The sequence below is a fragment of the Aquila chrysaetos genome, chromosome 1 (genome assembly GCF_900496995.4).
Source record: "Aquila chrysaetos chrysaetos chromosome 1, bAquChr1.4, whole genome shotgun sequence".
NCBI classification, from domain to species: Eukaryota; Metazoa; Chordata; class Aves; order Accipitriformes; family Accipitridae; genus Aquila; species Aquila chrysaetos.
This window is the reverse complement of record NC_044004.1, coordinates 41,447,602-41,469,839: the sequence shown is the minus strand read 5'-3', so window position 1 is coordinate 41,469,839 and position 22,238 is coordinate 41,447,602. Positions and strand designations below refer to the sequence as shown.

Sequence of the window (22,238 nt, the reverse complement as noted above, 5' to 3'; positions counted from 1 at the left end):
TTTTGTCTGGTTGTTGTAACCCCGCAACCTCCCCACTGTCAGCAGGGTCGGCGAAACGGCGCAGGGGCTCCCTTATCTTTTTATGGGCAATTGCACATCTACCTACGCTTAGTGCCGGGTCTCCTCGGGAGCCACTTCCTTAGGCGCGGCGGCAGGGGAAGGCAGGCAGGTAATGCGGCCCTGGACCTGGAGAGAGAGCCAGCTTGGTTTAAGTTGAGATGATTTAAGTAAGGGTTTAAAATACGAACCCGAATTTTATTATGGAAAAGGTGGGAAACCTTGCGCTTCCCCGGGAATTGCCAAAAACACCTAGGGCGGACTCTTTATGTAAAAAGCTTTAACTTTTTTCCTTGCCTGCCTACGGTACAGAGGGATGCCACGCATTTCCCAGCCCTGAATGTCTGCAGTTCGCCCCGGCACCGGGGAGCAGAAAAGCCACCGGCCTGGCACCGGGACCCTTGTAAAGGAGTCGGCAGACGAGGCGAGAGATAACTGCGCAGTTACGAGGGAAGAGAGATCATGCTGGGGGAGCAGATGAACGTCCTAAAAGAGAGCCAGAGCACGGGCTGCTGCAGCCTGCAGTCAGAAAAAAAGGTTACAGAAAATAATGCTCGCCGTGGCGGACTGGAAACGTGCAACCCAGGAGAGTTTTGGGAACCGCAAAGTTAATATTAAGTTCACCGTAGCTCATTGTAAATCTTACATATCCCTCCCCCCCGCAAATCCCTCGCCTTGTTCGCTCTTTCTTCCTTGACGTAAAATTACCTGCTACATAATCACTCCGAGCACAGCCCTCCGGCCTCCCTCGCCTGCCCCCGGCACCCCTCCGGGGAAGCCGCCCCCGCGGGGCCGCCCCCGCCGCCCGGCCCCGCTCCGGGCTCGGCTCCCGCCAGCGCCTGGCACCGCCGCCGCCCGGGCTCCGGCGGCACGAAAACCGCACACCTCTGCCAGGCCTGAGCCGCCCGGGGTTCGCAGCCTTGTCCGCTTCCCGTTAGCAGGAGGTCTCCTGCATGGAGAACACCACCACAAGGAATTCCTATTCGGCTGAACTGCCGGTTTCTGTTCAACACTCACGGGGCTGGCGAGATCTCTCCCTCCCTCTACCCCTCCTTTCGCTCAGTCACTTGTTTAAAAATAAACTTAGGAGCCATCTTTATAATTTAGTTTACTTCCGAATATTTTAAATATTATGAAAAAAAGCCATAAACAACGCTGTTATTCAAAACATTTTGAGGTATAAAACATAAAAAGATTTGGGTTTTCTTTTTTTCCTTTTTCTTTTTTTTTTTTTTTTTGGTTTTGTAAAAAACACACACAGTGGTTTATTGAGTACTTACAACGTTTACACCTTCAATATTAATTAGATTCCACTTTTTCCCTTACGGACGGAAGTGCACATAACCAATAACTGTTGAAAACATCTTCAAATACTGAACGACCACAACAAAATTACAACACTAAATACCGAGTCAACCGAAACATTGGTGCAACTGCTTCTGTTGAAATATAACTTTATAATCCCATGAATATTTATATCCAAAAGGCCAAGTATTAAAGATACACTTCACATACACACTAATGCCAGGGAGGGATTTTTTTTTCTTTTTTTTTCTTTTTTTCCTTTTCTATGGTTCTGTTTTCCCCGTGTGTTTTATACAGAGCAAGTAACATTCACGAAACTATTAGAGACATTACCCCTTACCAAGCTGGAGTTTCCTCTTCATATATGGAATGCTTTTTCCCTCTCCTTCAAATATCCACATTTTGGGGGGGTTGGGGGAGAAATTGCACATAAATAAACCGGACGATTCCAAATACAAAGAGTCCTCAGAGGAGAGCTCACTACCGAGACTGAGAGGACGTCTCCTCCAGTCCTGCCGTGCTCACTGCTTGAGCTCCAAAGCCCAGACATGCTGCGGCCAGCCAGTCCTCCCTTTGGTTTTCTTATCGTTGCTGCTAACTGTGCTTTTCAAGATTTCGTTCTGGGGAGACAGGATGCGACGGAAGAGAAAGAGAGAGAGAGAGAAAAAAGGAAGGGGGAGAGGAGAAAAAAAGGTTAGAGATATTCTTCCCCGTTCCAGGCCGCCTCTGCCCTGCCCCGAGAGGGAAACCTACGAGGAGACACGGGCTCCCGCCGAGGCCTGCAGGGACAAAGCGGGCCGGCCTCCGCGGGGTCTCGCCGCGGGTGAAGCCTCCGCCGTCCCCGGCGGAGGCCGAGCCCCGCTCCGCGCCAGCGCGGCCGCCTTGCCGGGGCCGGTCCCCGGCGCTCAGAGGCACGGGGAGCGGGGCTGGGGTCTGAGCTGCGCCAACCCTCTGCGGGGAGATGGGGATTACGGTAAGGTCCGCGCTAAAGCATCCCCTCCCGGGCTCCGGGAGGGAGACGGGCACAGGCACGTACCGGGGCAAAACATCGGGCCTGCGGCCACCGAAATCTGCGAGAGTATCTGTGGCCCGGGCGTGCCGCAGGGCCTACGCGAAGCAGGGCTTGAGCTGCCTCGTCAAAGCCGAGCCTTCCCCCCCCGTTAAAAGCAGGAAAAGCTCAAGCGCAGAGCGCACGGGCAGGGCAGGACAGCCCCGCGCTGCGGACGTCTGACTTGCCGAGGGTTTACAGCCGGGCTGGGCTCAGCAGGTAGTCGCGCCTCTAGCCTTTTATTTAAGCGAGCGGAGGCTTGTCTCTGGCGGGATCGCGGTCTGGGATCCGGGACAAGCCGTAGCCCGGGCACGGCCCCCTCCGGGGGTCCCTAGTGCGGCGGCGTTTCCCCCGCCGCTGCCCGCAGCCGCCGGGCCGCATCCGGGCGCTCTGCGAGAGCCTCGGGCGCCGACGGCCCCCCGCGGCCGGGCCCTGTCCCGCTCTCGGCCCGCAGGGACGGCCGGGGACGGGCGCGACCGAGGTGTCCCCCCCGGACATCGCCCGGCGAGCCGACCCAGCCGAGCGCCGTGTGCGCGGGCATGGGGCGCCGGCGGGCGGCCGAGCAGCCTCCTCTCCGCCGCCCCCCCCCGCCCCGTCCCGTCCCGTCCCGTCCCGTCCCGCCCCGTCGCGTCGCGTCCCGGAGCACTGACCAGCTCTTTCTTCCTCTTCTCCTCCTTCACGTCTGTCTTCTTGATCTCTGCCTTGAAGGCCTCCGCCTCCCCGTTCTGGTCGTCCTTGGCCAGCAGGTCCATGAGGTAGGCGATGTAGCTGGTGGCCAGGCGGAGGGTTTTGATCTTGGAGAGCTTGGTGTCGGCGGGCACGTTGGGGATGCACTCCCGCAGCTCCGCGAAGGCGCTGTTGATGCTCTGAGTCCTGCGCCGCTCCTTGCGGTTCGCCGTGCCCCTGCGCTTCACCGGCCGGGGCCCCCCGAGCCCGGGCGGGCCGTTCCCGGGCGGCACCCCCCCGTAATGGGAGTGGTCCATGCCCGGCGCCCCGTTGGCGTACTCGGGGCTGTAGGACAGAGCCATGCTGTAGTCGGGGGGGGACATCTCCGGGTGGCTGCTGATGAGCCAGCCGTGGAAGTAGGGGTTCTCCTCGTGGCCGCAGCGGGTGGCGGCGGCGGCGGCGGCAGCGGCGGCGGCGGCGAAAGGGTAGCCCTCATGGTGCACCACCGGGTGGTGGGGGAAGCCGCCCACTAGACTCATCCCCGCTCCCTAGCGCACCCCACCCCGCCCCCCCGGGCCCCAAAACAAAGGTTTCCCCTCCCCGCCCGCCCCCCACCCCCCGCCGCACCGGCGGGCGATGCTCCCCGCCGCTCACCCCTCAGCACTGCCCCGCTGCCCGCTGCCTCTCCATAGGGCGCTGCTGCAGAGTCCCCGCGGGTGCCCGAGCGATCCCCCCTCCCCAGGCGCCGCCGCCGCCGCTCATGCGTTGTGCCTCCACCTCCTCCTCCTCCTCCTCCTCCTCCTCGCCCGGGGCCGGGTCTTCGAGGAAGCGCGCACAGAAAAAAAAAAAAAAAAAAAAAGGCTATGGAGAGAAGTCGACCAAAACAAAATGGCTTGGCTTCCTAGCCCGGGATCTTCCTCGCCTCTTGCTTCCCTCCGCTCTCGCCAAGTCCGCCGCGGCCCGGCCGGCTGGTACTTACACGCGGCCCCCCTCCATGCGCCCCCGGCTCGGCTCGGGGCGGGCGGGCGGGCGGCGCTCCCCTCTGCCCTGCGCGGCGGCGGCGGCGGCGGCGGCGGCGGGGGCCGTCAGTGCCGGGCGGGCGCAAGCATCCCTGCCCGCCGCGCCGCGGGGGTCAGCGCCCCAGCGCTCCTCTGGGGCATCCGCGCCGCTCGGCCGGGCGCGGCGGCGGCGGGCGGCGGCGGGGCTCGGCGCGGCGCGGGGCACTGGCAGGGCTCCCCGGCACGATCTCCATGTACAGCTACATGTTTAGGGCCGCTCGGGTTAATATATGTCGTCAGAAGGGGCGGCCGCCAATGGCTGGCGGCGGGGGCGGGGCCCGCCGCCCTCCGCAATAAAACTTTTTGATGTTCGCCCTGCTAATTGCCGAGCTCCTCTTTTAGGATTGGCTGCCCCTCCGCATCCATAATGTAATTAAAACAAGGGGGGAAAAATTATCATGGAGGCAGAGGTTAATGCAAGTGTTCAGCAGATGCCTTACTGTAAAATCTGCGTTAAAAAAAAAAAAAAAAACAAAAAACCAAAAACCAAACAAACCCAAACAACCAACAACCAAAAACCGACAATCAAAAAAACAACAAACTCATTAAAACGTAAATATCGGATAATCCCCAACCAGGTACAGTATGGATCCAAGGAACTTCTCGGCAAAAATCTGTGTGAGAGCTCGATGCGCTCCGAGGTCGCTTTTACCAAGCGCTTCGTGCCGGTCCGGTAGAGGAACAAATAAAACCAGCTTCGGGGGGCACTTTATCGATTGCCCGGTTGTGACAGGCGTGCCCCAGCAACGCTCTGGCTTATATTTTTACTGCTGGTTAATATCCACAAAGAGCTCAGTAGTTCCCGTGAGGAGGGAGACGAAGTTACTCCGCCTTGTCTGTCACCCGGCTTGCGATCCGAGTTAGCGAAGGCTGGCTCCGGCTTCGCGGCTGCCGACTTAACCGAGGGAGCGGAGAGCTCAGGGTTCGGCCAGGGACGGTATTTTCTTCCAGAAAGAATTGCTCTGAGACACTAACAATAAACCCGACTCTCACCGATTCTTTTCCAGCTTGCTGCCTGCCTACGCCTACCTCGACCAGTACTCGCCCGAATGACTTACGCTCCTGAAATCAGTTTCATGCTTGTTTAACTGGTCTGATCGGTAAGTAACCGAATATTTTTTACAGCATGTTCAGAGCTTATTTTCTAGCTTTTACTAACAAATATATAAATATTTCGCCGCATTCCTGCTTCTGCAATAAAAAAGACCAGCATCTGCGGAAAGCAGGTTTAGTTATCGAAAGGGAATAGTTAAATGTCTGTTTAACGGCCAGGCCAGGAGGAAATCTCCCGTAGCTATTTAGGTGTTTTGCTTTGGTAAGCTTGAAGACATTACAAAAGGAAAATGGATCTCAAGCTGTAATTCATGGATAACTTGGAGGCGAGGCGAATTGTTGTCATCTTCAGATGGAGCCGAGCATTACTAAATAGCTGCGAAATATCAAATACCCACCCTTATGTGTGTTGGCTGACGGCTAGGCTGATTCGGCGTATATTACAAAGCAATCCTACAATATAGGCAGTGTGGAAAACTGTGTCAACAGGAGCTGAGAGGTCATAAATTAAAGAAAGAGAAAGATAGAGATGGAGGAGTCTGCGAAAGGAGGCAGCCAGAACCGCAAGTCCGATATCTGCAGCAGCTCAGTGCCCTCTCCGGCCCCACTGCAGAGGCGGTGGGGATGCCTTGGGGGGAAGCGCTGGGGGGCGGTGGGGGGGGGGGGGGGGGGGAAAGGGCGAAAAAGCTTCTCTGTGGGGAACCCACTCAGCGCCTGGGGAGAGGAGCCGAGCTGAGCCCGAGCGGTGCCGGCGCGAAGAGGGGCTGCCGGTGGCTCGTCCTCGGCGGTGCCGCCGGGACACGGGGGCTTTGGGGGGCCGGGGGCTTTGCGGGTGGGTCTGCGGGCTCTCGGCGGGGAAAGCTCTGCGGGGAGGGGGCAGTCTCCGCCGATGAGGGCGCCCGCCGAGGAGCAGCCAGCGGCGGTACCGGGGAGCTGGCCTCGGCGGGGAAATGCCGAAAGGGAAGCTGGGCGCCGGCCCCGCGGTTCGGCGGGACGGGGAGCGCAGAGCTGGACCCGGCGGGGGGACGTGCACAGAGCGCAGAAACGCAGACGTACATTTACAGAAGTATATACACATATGCGTGTGCGTCTGGGTGTAAACTGAGTACGAAAGTGAAAAACTAGTCCAGATGTAGAACTGATGTATATACACGTACATCTTATACGTACACCCACATGCTAGTAACTGACTGATGGATACCTGCATCTGTAGATGCAGGCGCACACACGTATATATTGTATTATCCTAAGGACATACCGTGCGGATTTTTAAATCTAGGAAAGGCCGTGGGCACACAGTGCAGGCAGAGCCCCGGAGGGGCCGGGCAGCGTTCCCCCGCCGCTCGGGATGCCCTGGCTGCAGGGCGCAGCCGGGAAATCCACCCAGTTTCTGCGGCGGTTCTCCAGTCTCATTTTGCTGCGATGTTTTCCTTGATGCGAAGAAGAAGCGGGCATTGTCAAGGCCGGAAAGGTATACTGGCTTGCAAACAGGGTCGTGTTTCTTTGCGCTCTCCTTATTTGTGTAGGAGCTTTCCAATATACTGCAGGCTGGACTGCAACTGTGACAGTCTGTGGGGCGAGCCACTACGGTCACTCCGATAACATCTCCAATGATGAAGGAAACGGAAAACATGAGGCAGAGAAAAAGTAATAAAAGACACGGGAGATACCGGTCAGAACACCAGTCTCCAAAGCTAGCATCCTTATTGCTTAATTAACGTTGCAGAAAGAGGGTCTCTAGATAAAGCACCCAGCAGGACCTTATATATGTATTTTTTCCTCCTACCCCCCAGCAGTTGTTTATGCGTTTTATAAAGCGAGTTTTAGAGCAAATGCAGCTCTTGTGTCCTCCCTCAGCTTTCAACTACTCAGGCTGCCCGAGCCGGGGTTACAGCCTTTTCTGTTTGATCAACGCATTGGAAACCGCTACAGCCCAAAGTACCTTTCCCAAGACTAGGTTTCGAGTCCTCTAAAAAGCACCAGCATTTTGCCGAGCTTCCATTCAGTGATTTGATTAGATTTTTTTTTTTTCGCGCACAAATCATTTGCTTATTAAAAAAAAAAGAAAAAAAGAAAAAACCTCTAGCCTTATGTCACTTATTTCCCTGCCAAAATGGTTGCATATTAGGCGGCGATTTAGCTGGGCTCTGCTGCCAGACAGGACTTTCCTAGTTCGCTGCAATTAAGAAATTTTGGTGGCGACTGTGCCGAGGCTGGTTTTCCCTCCCCCTCCCCCCCCCCCGCCGCCCCCGCTCTTTTTTTTTTTTTTTAAATTTGATTTTTTGGGGGGGTAGGGGGCTGTATCGTTGCTTTTGCCCCGCGGTCGTTGCCTCTCCAGCACGACAGCCCTCCGCGGCGCTGAGCGGGAGGAAGGGGCTGCCCTCGCCGCCGGTGGGTGCCCCGCGGCTCCCGGGGAGCGGGAGACAGGAGCCCCGGAGCGGGGCGGCGGCGGGGGGCGGCGGGCAGGGCGCCCGCTCAGCGGGTCCGGCCCCGGTCGCGCCGCCGGGGCCACCCGGCTGCCCTGGACCGGCTCTCGGCCGCCACCGGGCCGCTTATCGCCAGGTCACTTCTGTCCTCCGGGCCAAGGGTAGGGTGGGATTGGGGATAACAAAACAATAGAGCTGTGCTCCCACCCCCCACCCGTCCCCAGCCCGGGCTCGTGTGAATTAGGCTAAACTGCAAATTAAGCTAATTTCTCCGAATCGGTGGAAACCGTATGGAAACGGGGAAGAGGTGCCGACCCTGGGTGGTCGGAAACCCACATCTGCTGGGGACTGTCGGGCTAGCTGGCTGGGAGAGCTGCAGGCACACCGGGCCGGGCCTTTTAATGAGCAGGCCAGGGGCATGAAAGCGCCTGGCCGGTGCCTGAGCAGCGAGCGTCTCACTCGTTTGCTCCCCTTCTTTTCCAGGAGCCTCCGATACCGGCGGGGCGATTTTGGGGGTCGCCAAGCCGCCCGGCGCAGCGCAGGGGAGGCAGCGGCGGGCCCCGCGCCGGCGCTGCGGTGCCCGGTACCGGAGCCCGGCAGCGCCCGCGTCCTCCCTTCTGCCTTCTAGTTTCCATTAAAGCAAACAAAACAACCCGACCACAAAAGGAGCCCACGGGCACCCCTCGCAGCTGAGGCTCAGCCCTGGCCGGGCAGTCCCCTCGACGGCTTTCCTCCCCGGCAGCTCCGAAAGTCCCGGGGGTGCGGGGCCGGGGGCTGCAGGGTGCCTCTCCTTCCTCCTCCCGCCCGGCTGCCTACCACATCGCTCAACCGCCCGGTGCACAGTTTGAAAAGTCGAGACGCGTTTGAATTTATAGAGTGCATGATGTCATTGACCCGGGACCAAACGTAGCAGAAAGGGGTATCGTTCCTGGATGGATTCGGGGACGCCAAAGCAGCCCGTGTCCCAGGGACGCGACGCAGCCTGTCCCGAGGCCATCGCTTAGGAGTTCACAGAAGAACATAAACCCGCAAGAAAACGGATTTTTGTGGATAGGCGCCGGAGAAATATCATTTGAAGGTCAACCTGTCAGCGCGGGTTAATGAAAAGGACTTGTGCCTAATAGGCCTACTTATGCCCTCCGTTACACTCACACAACCTGGACTTCAACGCCCAGGGCAGAGGGCAGAATCGGGCCCAGCAGGCCCGAATTAATTGCTGCCGTTGGAGGTGGAGGAACCCTGGTTTACGTTACTATTATCGGTAATGAACGCCCACATATTTCAGGCATGATAATCTCGCAGCCGTTGTGTACACAAAAAAAAAAAAAAAAAAGAGCAGGGATGAGAAAAACCCGAGACACTGACCATTTTGTAAGTCGCAATGATTGGCGGTAAGCGCGGGACCCTACGCGTTTTACCACTGCATGTGTAAGCAATTATTCGAGGACTGCTTATATTTGTGACTGAGGATCCAGAGTTGCATTTAGACCCTAGACAGGAATCACAGAAAGAAAAGAAAAACACAAGGAACGCCAATCAAGACCCCTTCTCTGTCAGAAGAACAATCATAAAGACCTTATAAAATTCTGCAGTGAACGCACAGTGTGTCTCTGTTTATTGGGTTTGTCACATATGTATCCTATATGTACACGTGTATCAACACGCACGAGGACGTACACAGACACGCACACGTTTTTGTCACGTAATGTTGTTTGCATTCCTGGGAAGGAGCATCTTAAGCCGCTCTTGAGCTCGGCGCTGATGAAATTGCTCGCCAGTCTAATTGCCTTCATGAATAAATATTCTGTCCTCCAGCATCTGAGGTTCAGGCGTTGGAGGAAGCAGAGGTTAGGCTGGCATCGTTTGGGGTTTAGGCTAACAAAAATCAACACTTCTATCGCCATTCTTCATGGAAAGTCTCCATTTAACAAGGCTGGGTTTTAAGCAGCGTTCACAGATCAAAGGTAACCTCGCCTGGCTTAAAAAAAAAAAAAAAAAAAAAATCCCTCTGGAGCAGTGACAATTAACTGCAATTGCGCCCTGACTGCACGCCCCCAAATGTCGGTGTCGTCCTGCCGGTGCCCCCCCGCGCCGTGTACCTGCCGCACCGCACCCCGCTCCCGCTTGCCCGGGACCGGCTGAAGCACTGGGGCTCGTCTTAAAACTCAGCAGTTGACTCCTGCAAATGTCGGCTGCACACTTGTTAGAAGCATCAGCCCGTACCGCAATTCCTGTATGCGTATCTCGGTGTAATTGATCTGGCTGAGTGAGGTCTTTTTGGTAATTTGGATACACCAAGTCTCCAGTTAATGACATATAATCAGCCTTTAGGTCACTTGGTCATTCTCTTATTACAAACCCCTCCTGCTCTCTCTGATCTCCTTTCAAACTAAATTTCACACAAACAAATAAAGCAAGGCAGGGACAAGTCCTTAAAATACAAGCGAGGAATATTGGAGAATTGCTCGTGGGGAACTATAAACATTTTTGAAAGAAAAAACGAAAAGATAGGAAAGAACGTCTTATCGAGACAGAGAGCATTGTGTACAAAACACGAGGGGAAAAACGGTCTGGCTTCTGTTAAAAATGACATAAAATTAAAATAAAAATAATTACAAACAGAAATGGCATAACGTAAACAGAAGGGAGGAGGCTTTACTAGAAATGCGCGGCCGTACTGTAATTTGTCTTTACAGATGATACAACCGGTCCGTGGATACGCAAAATGTTTATTTGCTTCGCTTTAGCCGGCAAAAAAAAAAAAAAAAAAAAAAAAAAAAAAAAAGCAAACCAAAAAAACCCCAACGCAACCAAAAAACTCCAACTGTCATTACTCTTCTTTTCAGGAAAGTAACTGAAGAAGCCGAAAAATGGAGAACCGAGTGTCATGTACCTCCTCATACCTGCAGGGAAACGGAACCGTGGCCAAAACGTCGGGTGTAAATGCGACAACAAAAAATAAATATTTTACATCACGGAGCAGAACATATTTTACTAAGTTAACACTTTGTTTTTCTGCTTTTCATTTTTTCTTCCCTCGAGGAAGAGGGGATGCTCCCTTTTTATTAGATATTCTCTAAAAGATTATTTTGATCTCTGTCCAGGTGTGTATATCTATATCTATACATACATAGACACACATATACAACAGAAACGCGGACGATGATGTGTGTGCAGGAGCTGGTGCGGTGGCCGGGAGAGGAGCGGGCAGACATGCCCTAGGTGAGATCCGAGGGCCCTGCGGGCTGCAGGCAAAAGAGCGAAAGCGAGCCCCAGTTTTGGGAACTAAAGTTGATTCGTAAATTCGAGAGCGGGGAGATTTCAATACCGTTCAAGTGTCAGCGCTTCGAGGAAGAGTCCTGAAAGAGGACCGCAGCCCACACTCCCTTACACAGGCGTTAGCACCTTTCAGAATAGTATCAACATGCGTTTTACCAAAGATCTCCTTTGTATTTAATGCGGGATTCAGGCAGGCGCTAATTGAGCACGTAAGCCTACGTGAGGTTGCGGGAACGAGTGCCAGGGCAGGCTCACACAGCCAGGGAACAGGGAGCAACGAATACATGGACGACAGTGTCACAAGGCCCCAGCGCAGGGCACATTGATATGACACATCTTGTTCAGGGCACATTGATGTGACACATCTTGTTCGCTACATTCCCGGTCTTTTTGGCATTTTTAAGGGCTCCCCCTCCCTCTTTTTTTTTTCAGCCCGCCCTTGAGCTGCTGGGTCGAAGCATTAGCCCGTAGCCACCCGACGAGCCGACTCAGTAAATCAAGGGGCGGCGGGGGGGCAGAGCCCCGACGCCGCGGTCCTGCCGGGGCTCACGCCCGGGGGCACCGGCCGCCCCCGCCGGCAGAGGCCGGGGATGCTCAGCCCTGCCCCGGCACTGCCCTCGGCGGGGCCCGCCGCCGCCCCTCCCGCTGGCCGGGGGTCGAAATGCTAAAGGCCGAGGGGGAGGAGGCGGGCTGGGCCCCGCTAGCCCCTGCTGCCCGCCGCGACTCCCGGGGGCGGGCGGCCCCGGTCCCCCCCGGCGGCCCCGGCGGCGCCCTGCGGGCGGTGCCGCGCCCGGGAGGAGCCCCGCCGGGCTGGGGGCGGCTGGAAAGGGTTAAGCGCTTCCCCTCCCTCCTCCTCCTCCTCCTCCTCCTCCTCCTCCTCCTCCCGGAGCCCCCTGAATGCCACTGCTTTCCTCTAGAGGTCTCATTAGGGAAACCCTAACTGCTATTTTCAACGTTTCCTCAATCAAGCGCCTTTAAATAGAGCTCCACAAACAAATTGGCGGCAAAAAGCGCAGATCTTGTCACGGGCGAGGCCCATCCAATATTTCACCCTTGTTTGCTTTGTAATTACGGCCCGGCTGGTGGTTACCTGCCCGCTGGGGCGAGCCCTCCTTGCCCCCTTTGCCCCCCTTGCCCCCCCCGCCTCTCCCTCGCCAACACCTTTCCCGGGGCCGGGGAGGTGAGCGGGACCGCCCGGAGGAGCCACTTAGCAAGTGGTCTTCGGGAAAAAAAAAAAAAAAATCAAAATCAAAAGCAGAATCTCCCCCTGCAAACGCTGCCTGAGGTTTTTGCAACGCTGCTCTGAAGCCACGAGCTTTCCAGCACAAGAGAGTTCCCCCGAGCCCCCCCTCGCTTCCTAAAGCCGGGGTCAGGGATCAGGCAGGCGTCCCGCCTGTCCCCCACGCAGGGCTCCCGGAGCGGTTGGTTTGCTTCGCGGGCGTCGCTCCCCCTCTCTCCGTTAAACCACTCTTACGATTTGTTATATTTTCCACAGCTGCTTATTCTTGTTTTGACTATTGTACAAAGCCGCTTTAAATCTTCGGCAGGAAGAATAAAAGTTAAAACTGCTTGGAGGGGTTCCTGCAGGCTTGCGGGCTGGTGCGGGTCCATCTCGGTCCCTGCGTAACGACCCCACTGCAGACATCAGGTCTCGATAAGCCTCGTTACTGCGGCTCGGGGCAGCAATCCGCTCGCTAGTATCAACAAAAATAGGAGCTAATTCAATTACCTCTGAAAGCCGGGGTGTAACAGAGGGAAACTTTGGCGTTTATGAACTAAGCTGCTATATTTGCTTTGCTATAAACCGACGAGAATATTTTATGATGGAGGGGAACAGTACAACACAAAAGGGAAATATGACAATAAATCTCTTTTTATGGATTTTCTCTAGCAGCAAAACACAAGGATTCAACGGTTTTACAACTCGACTATTTTGCAGGTACATCTAAAGATACCTACATAGAAAAGAATACCCCGTATCCCACCTTCCAGCCCCCCGCCCCCGGATCGGGGAGACCCAACTCTGTCCCCCTCAGTTCAAGGACGAGACTCCCTGTGACTTCCATGGGAGCAGCGCTGGCACAAGAGTCCGCGTCTGACCACTGCAGGGATACGCTTCGAGTATTTATGGTGCCACTGGCACTACCCTTTCATAGTTTACTGATATGCAAAAGTTTAAGTCAGAAATAACGCTCCACCATCCATCTCACAATGCGCACATTAGGCTATTTTCTTTCTAGTTACTCCAAAACTATTAACGTTTCAGATCGTTTATCCATCCGTGGAGATAAATTACAGCTGTAGTTTTACAGGGACAGTTTTTCAGAGAGATTCGCATGCTAAAATAAAGGTAGGTACTTCAGGGGCAGGATTTCAAAGTGGCAAAGGGTCTAACTCTCCTTGAAATAACTGCAGGTTCAGCATATAAATACCTCTGAGGATTTAAACCCTGGATACTTTTGGAAACCAAAATACATAGGTCTCTGCATCTCGATACCTTTAAAAATCTGCCTCATGGAAAATATGTTTTTTCGGAGTCACGTTCCGCTGTAAAACAGCATTCATGCATCCTCAAACTGTTTTATTCAATGCAAGCATGTTTGCATCGAAGGTGCTAGGTGTGTTTTGTTATCTGTCTCCATACCTTGTTTTGGTTCTTTCTTATTCTCAAGTCCTGACATTGCTTACCCTGAGCACCCAAATCCGGGTTTAGGTCCCCTAGAGAGCAGGGAATAGCTGGTAGGTCCGGTGGTTTGCTGCTGGGCTGCAGTGATTTGGAAGCGCAGAGCTTGAAACAATTGCTTCACATACAATCTCACAGTGCAGTGCTTTTCCTATCTCAGCACACACACATGCACGCAGCATGGCTCTTTAACTGACTGGTCACTGGGAAGTCTAGCAGCTGTGAAAGCAGAGGTAGCGTATGCAGTTAAACGTATTCTTTCAAAAATAAGTCCTTTTAGTTAATTTTTTTCTTATATATAGCTGAATGAAAGTCACACTGCCTTTTTCCTGTGCTTTTTTTTGAATAGAACAGGCAAGTGAATTCAGGGCCCCGATTTTTTAAAGAAAGGCTGTAGAATGATCAGTTCAGACATGTCAATCCTAATCACGTGTGGAACAAGACCTACAAAATATATCCCTGGGAAAAAGAAAGATCACAAAAACTCACAGATGCAGACCTCATCGGTACAAGTTGTACTACATAAGCCAACTGCTCATGACAGTGGCACCTATTTGGATGAATTCAAATTTTGCATGAGCCTACTGTTAATGGAAACAATTTGTACATACTCGAGCTAGCTCATATACCATTACCAGGCTTGCATAGGAAGGCAGAGCACAGTGCGGGCTAATTTTACTGTTGCTCACAGAGCAAAGCAGCCTGGACTGAGCTCTATGCTATTGCACTAAAGCACTGCAAGTACTGTTTTACAGCCACTTCAAGGACGGCTGCACTAGGCTGCAGTCTGCAGTACAGAGTAGTGGGAAAAGTGAGTACTTTATATACATACACCTTTGCTTACCTGGAGGCCAGGGGCTCTGCCCTGCATACCCTGGAGCCCATGAAGAGCTTCCCGTGACTCCATTCGTGTACTACTCATACAGATATGTCCTAGCTTGTAAAAACAGTACATGCCCATTTCGTATGATATGTGCATGCACACATCTGGGCTGCATGTGTGGAAAAGTAAAGGCACACACCGCAAACAATTTTACATGTGCAATTTTCCATTCCTATGGGTCTATAATGTGGCATATCTACAGCGCAGAAAATGACGTTCTTCTGCACAGGAGGGCATTTTTAAGTGCCTTTCAAATTAAAAAATGCAGCATTATTCTTGGTAGCACAGTTAGTAGCAGCTTATTTCTCCCGGTGGCTCCCGAATTTTTCTGCAAACCCACCAAGATGGAGTGTTACTCCTAAACAGCAACACGCACACAGCAATCAGAATATTTCAGATATTCATTTCTATAGGCTGATGTTATTAAAATTAAAAACATCTGCTTTAAGGAATGCAGATTTTCTGGATGTAAATGCTTCTCTACTCCCACAGTAAATTCAGCTACTCGGGAAACAAAATGTGATTCTAAACAGTCATTGCATTGTTTGACACAGTAGCAAATGGAACAATGCTGCCCTTAATGTTGTTGTTCAACGAACAATTGGAATTGGATAAAGGCTTTCAGCTTGGAACACTTTGCTAATACCTCTGTAGGTAATGGGATTCCTATTGTGTGCTGCTCTCTGACCATCAGGCCCTGCATACTGGGCAAGGGTTCACCCTCATCTCGCCAAGACAGCTCCCAAAGAGATGAGTTTGTGTCTGCGTTAGGCTTTTAAATGTTTGTTATCAGCTATCTGACACGGTTTTGGAACTGGGGAGAGCGGTGAATGGAGCCCCAGCTGCCTGCGTTTCAGATACCATCATCTAATCCCGATTAGAGGCACCGTGGGCTAGAAACTCCTCTGCAAAGTCAGGGGAGAGAAACCTCCTCCCTTTTATGCGCCCCTTAAAAATAATTGGGAAAAACTTCAATACTTGTCTTAGCTTCTCTTATATTGAAGCTAAGCTGTGCGTGCCTGTTCAAGAATGAGTAATTATGTGTGTTGACTACCACTTAACACATTGATTGCTGTGCTAGTGACATAAGTGCAATCAAAGGTGGAGTTGCACTGAATATTGTGGTGTGTCTGTGGGACATTTAGTTGCTTTTGCCTGTCATGCTGACTTTAAATAGAAAAAAAAATGTTGCAAATGGGAAGTATTGATCCTGCTGACATGGGAATAAAGAAAAAGGGAGGATAATCCATGGGAGGACATTTCCTTAAACTACATGGAGGTAGTGCATGACTGAGAAAGTGTTATGTGACATAGGAGTGTGTATGGTGCAACCCAGAAGTAAATAATGGAGGTTAAAGTCATTTTCTTGCTTTGAATCCTTATAAATCTGCCACTGGGTAAATTTGGGGGTTCAGAAATGATGTATAAATGGAAACTTAGATGAAACATGGTGTTAGTGTAAAACTAAGTAAAAAAAATACCTTGATGCCTATCTATCTTTTAGAAAAGAGTAAAATACATTCAAATACTTTTCTGTATTGGGAAGAATTGGTCTTTCCTTTGGATTGTAGGTAAAAGAGTTTGAAGACAGGTTCTCTTGCAGTGGTCTGGAAGACCTCCAGGTCATTTTAAATACTGATTGCCACTACACCTTCCCACAGTTGCTGTCCACAGGAAATCTGCTATTTGTAGGGTGGATGCTATAAAGTTATAAATAAGACAAAACCAGGACTTTAAATTCTAATACTGTTTATATCCTATATAAGTTGTTAAACACACATGTGCATATGCACATACATATACACGTATACATAGGAATTTGAAAAAAAACAGGATTTAGTAATTTCCTTTCAGTATTTACATCTTAACCATGTTAACTAGTGTTCTAGTTCAAAAGAAACATTGGGATCTGGCAGGATTAGTAATATTTGAGAACTATCCAGCTCTTGAAAAATGTCTGATTCTGCTTCCTTGGGATTCTCATGAATCATGGCCTTTGTGGAGGCAGGTGTCTTCATTCCAGCTGGCCCCATGGAGTTTTACTAAGTAACATTCGCACAGAATGCTTTAGATGTCAGTCATTGTAGAAATGTAAACTATTTGTGCCTTCAAAACTGGGGATGAAAATAATGAGAAAAAGAAAGTAAAATCCATTCATTACATCTGACTTGAAGGAAATGCTTATATAGAAGGGAAACAGCTGATTATGAGACAAATCTGTATTTCTTACAGTTATGGATATGAAACACTGGTTGTTTTTCTTGTATGGAGTAAGGAGTGTTGCCAGTAGACTGCAGGCTAGATACTTACTCTGAGGACAGGCGAAGCACATTTTGTTTCCTTGAAATACGAAGAGCAGAATGATAGTTGCCAGGCAGAACTCCACTGTTGAAATCTAGAGATAGGTCTGAAGGGGCACATGAACGCAAAGATTCATTGCAGTCCAGGAGATGCTACCTAGGAAGATAGACACACACAAAAAAAAAAAGTTAGAGAATTTTTTTTTTCAGTGACTGAAAAATACTGCAATTAAAACTATTATTAAACTAGATTAAATGAAGCGGAAATTTGCTTTCATGTTTTAGAGCCAAGAATGTTCTTTGTGTCTCTATCCATTTCTGTGCTCCGTGTACCCTGTGCTGTTTACACAAGGATTATCTTGTTTATTTTACAGATATTATGCTTCATAGAAACTAATCAAGAGAATATTTCTTTTTTTATGACAAAAAGTGGATGTTGAATTGCTCAAGTTGCTTTTATACAACATTCTTGGGTTTGTGATAGTGTGATATTTAATAAAGTGTTTATAAAGGCAGATATAATAGTTTATCAGATCTCAGGCAGTCATAATAACAAAACTGCCCTTAGCCTGAGTGCTATGTACTGTACTTCGTAATTTACAACACAGCACTTTCTAAATTACTTCATAAACTAAGAAAGTTGCCTACCAAAGAATCAATCTTATAAGAACTAAGAAATCTTTTCCTAAATATTTTTTCTGTTACTTAGTCTCCATACAAATCATTATTAATAGCTTGGACTCAGACCGAAACCGCACTCCCTTGTAGCACGCAACACATGCATGCTGTAAGATGTTTTCATGCAGTCCAATCTATTTAAATTTCCAATGGAAGAGACCTTTGAGCTTAAAATACTACGTGTCTAAAATGGTGTCCTGCACAAACAACGGGATAAAGTGAAGAAAAAAAGACCAAAAGGAAGCCGAAGACCTTACAGTGGGAATCTAAGGGAGCAATTCAAGTGGGAGTTAATAGTTTATGAGACCATGAATAGAGAATGGAGCCTTTCATTTCTGTGTTGCTAGTCCAAGTCCCTATCAACTTATCTCAAGTCTGGTGGATTCACTAACGGCATGTGTACAGGCTTCTTAGGCAGGAAACAAAGCCTGTGCCAATGAGTCCAGTCTTCCTCTCTGCTGAAGGACCTGCCCTGAGAAATCCAGCCAGCACACAACAGGAGACCCGATATGCATCCCAAGCTAATACTAGCCTCTCCCCATTCTTCCCCAAATTTGACAGTCTTGTTATTTCCTATGCACAATCTGTCTGCTATTGCATGGAAAAGAAAGAGAAGATAGACATTTGAAAGTGGAGAACTGTTATTTGTAACTCAAGACCAATTTTTGGTCTGCAAATAGGCAACTACCTCCTTGACAGTCTAGCATTTACTTAATCCTCACACCGGAAGCAACTTCTGCAGTTATTCATGACATGCATCTGTAGATACAAAACATGCCTTACATCATCCTTATGGTCACTACGAAATCATCACCCAATTACACTTTAAACTTCTATATAGTTTACACTTTAACCTTCTATACAGTAGAGGAAGAAAAATATCATTTGTGAGTGCTTACATTGCTCATCTTCACATTTTTAGGCAGCATAAATAAACATCAAATTCACAACCCTCTAAGCAGATGTATCTTCTAGCTTTGCAAACCTTCTCCTCATGTTTCTAACAAGCAGTCTGAATGCACCAAATTGCCATCATTCTTTGCAAAAGGCATTGTGGATTTTAATTCTTGATCAGGCTTTGATCTGAGAGAAGTACAGAGATTATACTGTGTTGGGGTGCTCTCTCACAGAAAAAAGATCAACTGATAGTTGTGCAAGGAGCAAGGGCTTCCCTTCACATTTAAGAATTTCTTGTCAGATTGCAAGAAGTCTAGGAAAGATGAGTAATTTGTGTCTTTATTGCTAGTTTTAGATGAGATGTATGGCAGTCCAGGGTATTTATTTGCTATCAGAAAAGAAGCAGCATAGAAAGGGAAAGGTTTTGTGGTTGAAAGTGATATGGGTAGATATGCAATTTTCACCTACAATACATGGTAAAACATGTTCTTAAAGGGTTTTGTGGGAGACTGTCAAATAGATCTGATCTGCTGAATGTTTTTTAAAAAGTAAGGATTGCATTCAAAAATCTATCAGGATGGGGTCAGCTACTTGGGTTCTTGCAACATTTCCATGGATTCATACTACATTGTTACTGGCAGATAGACTGAAGTATAAGAATCAATGCTTTACATGACTTCTTTGAGGGATAGACTGAAAAACACTAGGTAGATGAACAGTTGTTTTTCTTATCCTCAACGGAAATATATGCAGTTGAAAAGCTGCAGAATTGGAATATGTTCATAGATCATTTCTTGTAAGCAGATTTGTTCTCCAAAGTTGCCTTTTCCTAAATTTATATAATCTGGTCAGAACAATATTGATATTTCCCTGTTCCATAACTAGACTTGATGCTGCAACAGAATGATTATTCCAGGATGAAGAGATTTCTAGTGGAGAATACCCGTGATAATCAAAAGCCTTCCACTGTAGATAGAGAATGGATAGGACTCCTGATGAATTCCAAGAACCAAAATTGCCTTTGACTCAGCCTTCTTGAGCAATAAGAGTTCTTGTCCACCAGCTGGTGAGATGTAGACAACAGATACATTTTTCCTGATGGGGTGGGTTAAGAAGAAAACTGCAGAGGATTGGGTAGCAAGTCGGAAGTTTTGTATGGACATTCATCCATGGCATGGTATGCCATTTCCTTTACTTCAAGAACCAAGGGGATGGAGAAGCAGAGCAGATTGTGGCTGAGACAACATCAGATGGACAGATACCATGACAGTAGAGAAGAAGGTTACATTTGGAACTGGGCAGACTGTGATGATTTAGAATTTAAAGGAATGTGAGCTGAAGATGTAGAAGACAGAAATTAAGGATTTTGGTGAAAACCAAACTTATTATGAAAGAGTAACCTAAAAAGAGCAGAAAAAATAGATTTATTGAGTGGGAGTGAGATTACAGACTTTAAAGAGAGAGTCAGAGAAAGAAACCGAGTCAAAAAAAGAAATGGGAAATAAGAATAGAGAGAGACAAGAGCAAAGAAAGAAGAGCAGACTGAAGAAAATAGAGGTGAAAGTACTATAGGGAAAGGACAAAAAAAAAAAAAAAAGATCAGATCTGGAACGTGAGAGGAGGACCTAGTGTGAAAACTGGAAGAGGTACGGGAAGTGACTCAGGAGCTGAAAGGTAAGGCTTGAACAGCTCCTGCCACGGGAGGTGCCCAGTATAAGTGTACAGGGCAAGCCTGCTCATGTCTGTGCATGCCATGGGGCACTGAGACCCTATTGTATGTACTCCCTACGATTACTTGTGTTCCGGCTGAGTGACAGATATTTTGTGGCATTTCGTATTCAAAGTCTAGTTGGCCCTTGCTGTAAGCTAAATGACTCCTATGGCTGCTCTAATAAGGTCACCTAGGACCCTCCGTGGACACCAAAGACCATACCCAACTTGAGAACCACACATGCACAGTCTGGCTTCCGGTTTTTGATGATTCCCTGAAACTGATATCAGTGATGAAATCACAACGTCACCACTGCTATTCCTTCTGTGATCCCTCTTTACAATCCCAGTGGTACAACTCCCTCGTCCTTGGATCAACCAGCATCATGGCTGCTGCTGCTGGCTCGGGGAGGTCCCAGAGCCATTAAAAAAAGTGCTCGTATAAGATGTCTTCCTGCTGAAGACCTTCAGTGAAAAATTTGTCATAAAAATTGGAATGACACTCACTGGAAGCTTGCCAGTGCCTCATAAACTAATATGGCTAATCGGAAAGCTTGCTCTTAGGCATTTTGTTTTGCCCTTATGTCACATTCTTAAATCCCACCAAAGTCAGAGGGAGCCAGAGTGTATTTGAGAACAGAACCTGGCCCCACGTTAGCTCACTTCTTCTGGTCTCTGCTGGAGATTTTGTAAAAAGGTATAGTATGCAGATTTATACAAGAAAATTTGTCAAGAGCACGCATGTAACACAAAGTTCCTAGTGTTGTCATAAAATTAGGGACTACAAATTTCTGGGAGATTTTGTTCAAGAATTGAAATAAAAGAAAATTAAAAAAATGAAATAAAATAAAATAAAATAAAATAAAATAAACACGAAGATGTGCTAGTAACTGTCCAGTCTTTTCCTTGACACTTTCATATAGCTGTAACAGTGTATAATAGCATCTAACACTTCTTGTGGCTGCCTCATCTTGGTGGAGAGTGGTGCTGCTTCTGTTACACACATCTTTGCTATCTCCCATATGAAGTAAAACAATACCACGCAGCTGAGCAGGGAGATGTGAATGTGTGAGGAGCTTCAGACAGGTAGCAGAGTGCCACAGCAGGTCTCCCCACCAAGCACTAGTACCTGCTACCCACCCTGCACAGTCTCTGTTGGCTTTCTGTGGAGTGGTGCAAGGTTTCACCCAGATGTTCAATGGCTACTGGACGCTGCAGATAAAAACACTGTAACTCTAGAAAACTGTAATTCTAGAACAGGCAGTCTGCCTGGCAAGTCCAGTCCCTCACCTGGGATGCTAATTTCTGTCAACATAAGAAAATTACTCTGTGGAAGAGGCAGAACTTTCCTGGGGTCTATTAAGGAGGGTGAGGTGACACCCCACGGTTACTAAGAGCCATCAGAAAGGTGGATTCGCCAGCTCCAACATATGAAATTTTCTTCCTGTTTTTCTCCTTCAGATCTAACCGCTTAATATGTGTACATTTAGAAACAAAAATAGCATTAAAAAATCTCCTAGTAAACAGTTTAATGCACACAGGAGACAGGATGAGAAAGACACCAAGTCACTGACTATCCCATCCCTCTATACTGCATGCTACTGCTTGTGGTGCTGGGGTCTGCGTGCTTCTGTAAAGAAGAGAGCAGGCTGGAAAGCAAAGTGTTCCTGAGAACATGCCTGTCACTCTGCCTGTGTTGAAAGGCTTGACTAGAAAATCATGCGTCACCTGTTCCATCCATGACGGGACAACAAAATTAGTAGCTTGGGACACTCCAGTTCTGCTCCAGAGGCTCTCTGTCATTTTGGGCAAGCCAAAATACAGATGCCTAAATCCTCAAGCAGGTATTTATCAGCTTGGAAATCATTCTTAGTTTATAATTATTCAGAGCTCTGAATAAGTGCTGTAGATATCGCTTTGAATATAATGGTTGCCAGTCCCTCTACTGACTTTATAAAATCACATATTTTTCAGAAGCATCACCCAGGCTAGGAAAGAAACAGGCTCCTTCGCTACCTGAGGTGGAGTTTGGACCATGCAGGTGGAGGTAGAGGGTCACTTATCCCAGGGTGAGGAAAGAGATACAGGTGCCAACACTCAAGAGAAGATCATGAACTTCAGGGACACCTTAGTAAACTTAGGCTTCGTAGACTTAAGGCTACCAAACAGCTGGATTTCCTGAACACATTCCCTTT

General features: G+C 49.3%; 1 protein-coding gene and 1 long non-coding RNA gene across 2 annotated transcripts; one reads left to right on the top strand and one right to left on the bottom strand.

Moving 5' to 3' along the window:
* Positions 1 to 1,152: 1,152 nt before the first annotated feature.
* Positions 1,153 to 3,642, bottom strand: HAND2 (heart and neural crest derivatives expressed 2). Its single transcript, XM_030028083.1, has 2 exons — positions 3,061 to 3,642; positions 1,153 to 1,982 (listed from the first exon to the last, which is right to left on the bottom strand). The coding sequence occupies exons 1-2, from the start codon at positions 3,613 to 3,615 to the stop codon at positions 1,884 to 1,886; spliced, it is 654 nt and encodes a 217-aa protein (XP_029883943.1). The 5' UTR covers positions 3,616 to 3,642; the 3' UTR covers positions 1,153 to 1,883.
* An 820-nt stretch (positions 3,643 to 4,462) lies between these two features.
* On the top strand, positions 4,463 to 10,613 carry LOC115347107. Its single transcript, XR_003925374.2, has 3 exons — positions 4,463 to 4,712; positions 5,142 to 5,234; positions 10,460 to 10,613. It is a non-coding gene; the product is annotated as an uncharacterized LOC115347107 (long non-coding RNA).
* The last annotated feature ends 11,625 nt before the right edge of the window (positions 10,614 to 22,238 follow it).